Source organism: Arachis stenosperma, chromosome 6 (genome assembly GCF_014773155.1).
Source record: "Arachis stenosperma cultivar V10309 chromosome 6, arast.V10309.gnm1.PFL2, whole genome shotgun sequence".
Taxonomy (NCBI): domain Eukaryota; kingdom Viridiplantae; phylum Streptophyta; class Magnoliopsida; order Fabales; family Fabaceae; genus Arachis; species Arachis stenosperma.
In genome coordinates this window covers 92,078,273-92,083,897 of record NC_080382.1, presented here as the reverse complement: position 1 = coordinate 92,083,897, position 5,625 = coordinate 92,078,273, and the positions used below count along the sequence as shown (strand labels likewise).

General features: G+C 33.9%; 1 protein-coding gene across 1 annotated transcript; it reads left to right on the top strand.

Moving 5' to 3' along the window:
• Nucleotides 1-616: 616 nt before the first annotated feature.
• LOC130933228 (iron-sulfur assembly protein IscA-like 1, mitochondrial) lies at nucleotides 617-3,415 on the top strand. Its single transcript, XM_057862779.1, has 3 exons — nucleotides 617-1,050; nucleotides 1,845-1,962; nucleotides 2,998-3,415. The coding sequence occupies exons 1-3, from the start codon at nucleotides 861-863 to the stop codon at nucleotides 3,089-3,091; spliced, it is 402 nt and encodes a 133-aa protein (XP_057718762.1). The 5' UTR covers nucleotides 617-860; the 3' UTR covers nucleotides 3,092-3,415.
• Nucleotides 3,416-5,625: the final 2,210 nt, after the last annotated feature.

The window sequence follows — 5,625 nt, the reverse complement described above, 5'->3', positions numbered from 1 at the left end:
GTGGCTTACCTCAAGATTGATTGTATGGGTTTTGTAGAGCTCTCCGCGGTGAACGCGTGGCCGCAAACGGTGCGGCAATCGGAGCTCTAAATCAAAAGTTATGGTGGTTTGAAGATCAAGTGAGAGATAGAAGTTTGAGAGAGTGTTCTTCCCCCATTCTTCCCCTTTTCAGCGTGTTTGAGTGTTGTGTGAGGAGAGAGAGTGCTGAAAACTAGGGTTTGGTTTAGTTATGTTGGGTTGACCTATTTTGGGTCCGGTTGGCTCGGTTTGGCTCGTTCGGTCCAATCTTGGTCCGAATTCTATAAAATTGGTACCAAAATTCTTGTCTCAATCTCCTCTATCACATTTAGCCATAAAAATCACATTTAGGACTTTCTAAAATAAATTATCATTTATGAATTAATTAGCCGTTAATTAATCGGGTCTTACAATAGTCACTCGAATTTTGTGTCATTTTTAAAAATTCGGGTTGGACAAATTTTAAAAAAATTGATAAATTTCATCAAAGGTCAGGCGAACTTTATGAAAACTCAAAATGAAAATTTTTTAAATACAATGCTAGTTTAATTTGTTTTTGAAAATAATTTTTTTTTTAATTTTATAATAAAAAAATCCTTTAGCAAATTCGTTGTCCTAAAACTAAAATCATAGAGATAAACGCTTCTTCATCCTATCTCCATCCATCTCCAGAAACACAACACAACAGAATTGCAATTTGATTCTAATTAATTAACAAATAAAAACGACAGAATCTGCTCCCACAATGCACTAACCCTAACTCCCATCAAATTCACAATTCAATCCTCATCTTCTTTTTCTTGCCTTTTTGAGCAGATCTAGTCCCTTTCCGCGAACAGGCGATGGCATCGAAGGCCGTGGCCGTGGCAGCTGAGAAGGTTGGTAGGGCGGCGCGCCGTCAGGCCGTTACCTTAACGGACACCGCCGCCTCCCGTGTACGGCAGCTTCTTGAACAGCGCCAGAGGTCCTTCCTCAAGCTCGGTGTCAAGGCTCGCGGTTGTAACGGCTTATCCTACACTCTCAACTATGCAGGTTTTTCCCCTTCCTTTTCCTTTTTTTATACGATTATTTTTGTGTTATATACTTATGGTATAGGCGTAGCATGATCATGTAGCTTCGGGTTAGGATTACGGTTACAGTTTTCTTATTTATGTGGTTTATTTTGCCATGTTAACTTTCATTTGTGAAAGAGAGGCGTATTTCAATTTCTTTGCATGTAGATAATATCCTATTTGTTTGTATGCCAGAATTTTCCTATTTCCTTGAGAAGCTTTTTCCTATTTGGTTGCACTAGATCTTGTTGACGCTCAATGTCATAAAATTGCTCAATTTGTTTTCTTCCGAGCTAACACTTTTTGGTGATTGAAACGGATTTATGATGAAAATGAATTAAGCTTGAAGCTCTTCGTCGAGGAATTAGGAACTAGCATGAACAATGAAACAATTGATGACCATAAAGAGGTTAAGAAACGATAGATATCATTATTCCACTAGGTTGAGTTGCTATATGGATCAATCTACACTGCTGACCTCTATCAAAATATTGCTAATTCATGTGTTATCACTTTCCAATACATCATTGCATCGTCATGTCATGTTAAACGTGCATAAGTTACATTTGTATACTATGTTATGTTAAGGAGCTATTGCTTCAAGTAAATCCCATATGACTGCAAAAGCATGCCTTGGGGTACTAATGGTGCAACCATGTGTGTTATTATCTTCAATCTGATGTCCCAAATATGAGAAACATTGAAAAAGTTTACTTTGGGGCTACCTAGAGATGAGTGCATTTTGACTTTTTGACCTTAGTTTTGGTTTGACAGATGAAAAGGGGAAGTTTGATGAGTTGGTTGAGGATAAAGGTGTCAAGATACTGATTGATCCAAAGGCCCTTATGCATGTCATCGGAACAAAGATGGATTTTGTAGATGACAAACTCAGGTAAATGTTATATCCCTCTCCCCCTTCCCTCCTTCTTTTTTTTTTTTTTTTTTTTTTTTTTTTTTTTTTTTTTTTTGCTTATTGTATTGTGGTAAAGAAATACTTTTCGAAGCAATTTTATATATTGGGAAAATATGCAGTTACAGAAACAAACATCTTAAGACCATTGTATTAAAACTGCACATTGGGTTGTGAATTTTTGGCCATATTTAGTCTTGATAAGTTATACCTTGTGTTAGTTTCTTTTGGATGGAAGAGTTCATCCTCTCACCAAGTTTCTTTGTTTACATTTCAATTCATACTGTGGTTGTCTAAACTTGGAAATAGCAGGTTCCTCAATGATATCTGATTTCTGAAGAGCAAAATTAAATTTAATATATTGTTATTGTTGATGATCATGAATGTGATAATTAATTGTTTAGAATCTTGTAGAATTACTTAGAAAGTAAGCTAGTTAAATTCAATTTGGAATTGTTCTCTTATGCATGTTTTTAGAGACTTTGACAAAGGAGACATTAGGACTTTGAAAATATTTGAAGAAAAGGTTGTATAGACAGCCGATATCAGTTAATATACTCTGAATTTCTTCTTCCCTCGAAGTTTTTTTTTTCCCGTGATGTTGCAACTAATATCGTATTGTAGTTTTCTTGCCATTCCACAATGCTAATGCCACCCACTAAGTTCGTGCGTCGCCGTTAACTTACTGATTATAGATACATGTAGACTACCTGTGTCTAGCAAACTTCATGCTTTCACCTCACAACAGTATATTTAGTAAATTTTGATCAACTTGTGAGTGACTATTTATTCCCTCTCGCACCAATGAATAAATTTGCTTCTTACTTACTTTTGTTGTTTATCTATATTACTGGATATATATGTTCTGCTTGATTTTGTTACTTTCTGTGACTCCCCTTTTCCTCAACTTAACTTTGTGATGATAATGATAATTATAGTATTAATAACTGCTGCCTTCTTTCGTTGTTTGTTTATCAAAATAATTATATTTTTTATTTTTTATTTTTTTTTTTTCAGATCAGAGTTTATTTTTGTCAATCCAAACTCCAAAGGCCAGTGTGGTTGCGGTGAATCTTTCATGACATCAAGTAGTGGAGGAGCTAAGCCATGAAATGGTTGCAATTATTGTTTGATGATTTTAATCGATGAACATACCTGTACTATTAATGGATTTCAATAATTTTGCCTGGGGAAACGAGGAAATGAAAGCTTTTGGTGCTCGAACTACTGGATAGTGAATTTTGAAATAGTTTCATTACACGGTTCGCTGAAGCTAATGGTAATAACTAATAAGGGCTTAGGACAACAACTAATTTGTATTATCGCAACATTTATTCTGATGATTCCGATTTCCAATGTAAATTATGGAATTTGTATAGTGTGTACTTTGTAAAACAATATCATTTAAATAAAAGTAAAATATACACCATTCTTATATCTTTATTTGGATTTGAATCCTCTAACGTTTGAATTTTATTTTAGAAAGTAAAGTGTGATCTCTCACCATTGATTTCATAGGTGAGACCAAGAATAAATATGAAAGAGAAACTATTCAATGATAGAAGATCACACTTTACTCTCTAAAGTGAAATTCAAACTTTAGAGAATCCAAATCCCTTTATTTCACTCCCTTTCCTGTCATTTGTATAATACAAACTTAACATTTTCCTCTGTTTTTCAAAATCAGACCTACATTACCCTCAAACAAGAATATTCCTATATCCCCCCTTACTTTCTCCTTTGCCCATGTTATCTTAACTTTTCTCCCTTTTCGTCTTCTCCGCCTCCCCTTCTTCCTCCTCCTTCCTCATTCTCCTTTGGTTCTGTTTCTCCATTCACCTCCATCCTTTCTGCTCCATCACATTTTCAACTTCTCTTTCTCTTTTCTCTTTGCCTACCTAGTTTCTTGCTTTAATTTCTGTTTTTTATTTTTCTTGTAGAGATTTAGATCTGAGATCCAGATCTAGATCTAAAATAATTTCCTTCGGACCTGAGCTTAGCTCTGTGTTCCTGTTTATATAACCCATCTGTGGTTTTTCCCCCTTGTTTGTGGTGGTGTTTTGGTTCCTGTTATGGTTGATGGTGGTGTTCTGATGATACAGATCTTGAAGGAAATTTTGTTGAAGAAATGGTTTCGTTTACAGGAAAACTTTCAGATTCAAAAAATATTCAGATTTATATGGAGAAGAAGAAGATGTATCTTATTGGCTTGCAGCACATATGTGTAGATTTAGAAACAAAAGAGATTCTGTTTGATCTCTGTTTCTTCTTTTTAAGATTTTTAGGAATCGAATGTTGGGCTTGCTATCAGATTTTAGTTCAATACATAGGATATCTGTCTTCTTATTATCTATGTAGAATTGATATTTCTTTAAAATTTGTAAGTGCCTTTTGGCTTTCTTTCCTATAATTGAAAAACGTTTCTTTCTGTCAAAGAAAAGATAATACATAAATTTTAGAGTTGAAAGTGGTGTGTCACAGAATCTCTTGTATCTTTAGCCTTACCATTGGGTACCTAATTTGGCCATAAAGACATCATCACCACCTGTTTCTATAGTTTCTATTTAGATATGCACAATTAATAATGCTTGTAAAGTAAATGAGTTACTTCACATCTGTTAAGCACTTCATATATACGGTGCAAAAGAAAACTAAAGTTCTACTTGTCTTCCATAACTAAATTTCTGCTCGTCTCTTTTTGGTGACTTCGGACTCTCGAGATTTCAGCTTAACAAGCCTAGAAATAAACATTTGACAATATATACATATAGATAAGTATTTTTAAAGTATGTCTAAGAATTATTTTCAGAAATTTCTTTTTTTTGGAATATAATATCTAAGCTTTAAACAGAAGCCCTCTAAAGTTGTTTTGGTTTTTTGTAGGGCAGTCATAATAAGATGCAGTATATTGGTTTCACAATTTTGATTGGATTTCAATACCGCAATCAAAAGGCAAATTATAATCTCAAGTAAACTTTATGCGTGATATGGGGAATCAAGAATAATTTGGCACTTCCATCAAGTAAAATTAGCTAATAAGACCAATTCAATTAGTATACTTTGAAAAAGATTCTTGGTAATTTACCACCAAAGTTGCAAACTACCTGAGTAAAATACTAAAAGACATCATATTGGATATTCCTGTTCCAAAATTACAATATACTCTGTGCTTAATGCTTACAATGATCATTGCAGACACCCCAGAATTATAGTACCCTTTATCCTTCACCAAAATGTAAGCCTACATTATATATGTACTAATACTCAACAAGTATATCCAAAAAGCAAACTTCAAAGTTAATCTTCCATGTCTCCTTCCTACATAGCATGTAAATTTGCATAAAAACTTGAAAGAGAGTTTTATGATAATCTTTTGATACAACTAGTTAGCCTCAGCTACCAGTCTCATGGCATTCCTCTGGTCCTTCCGGTAACTAGAACCATCTGCATCACTTAACTTTCCTATTTGCCAAAGTATTATCCTTTTACTTTTAATGAAATATATATATACATGTTTACAAACTTGTAGTTAGTGTTTTGTTTTCACCATTTTAACAACTTCACAAACGAATTTGAATATGAGAAATAGAATCCATTACTCTTTAAACGAAACAATTCTTTATGGCTATGTGGAGTTAATTTAGT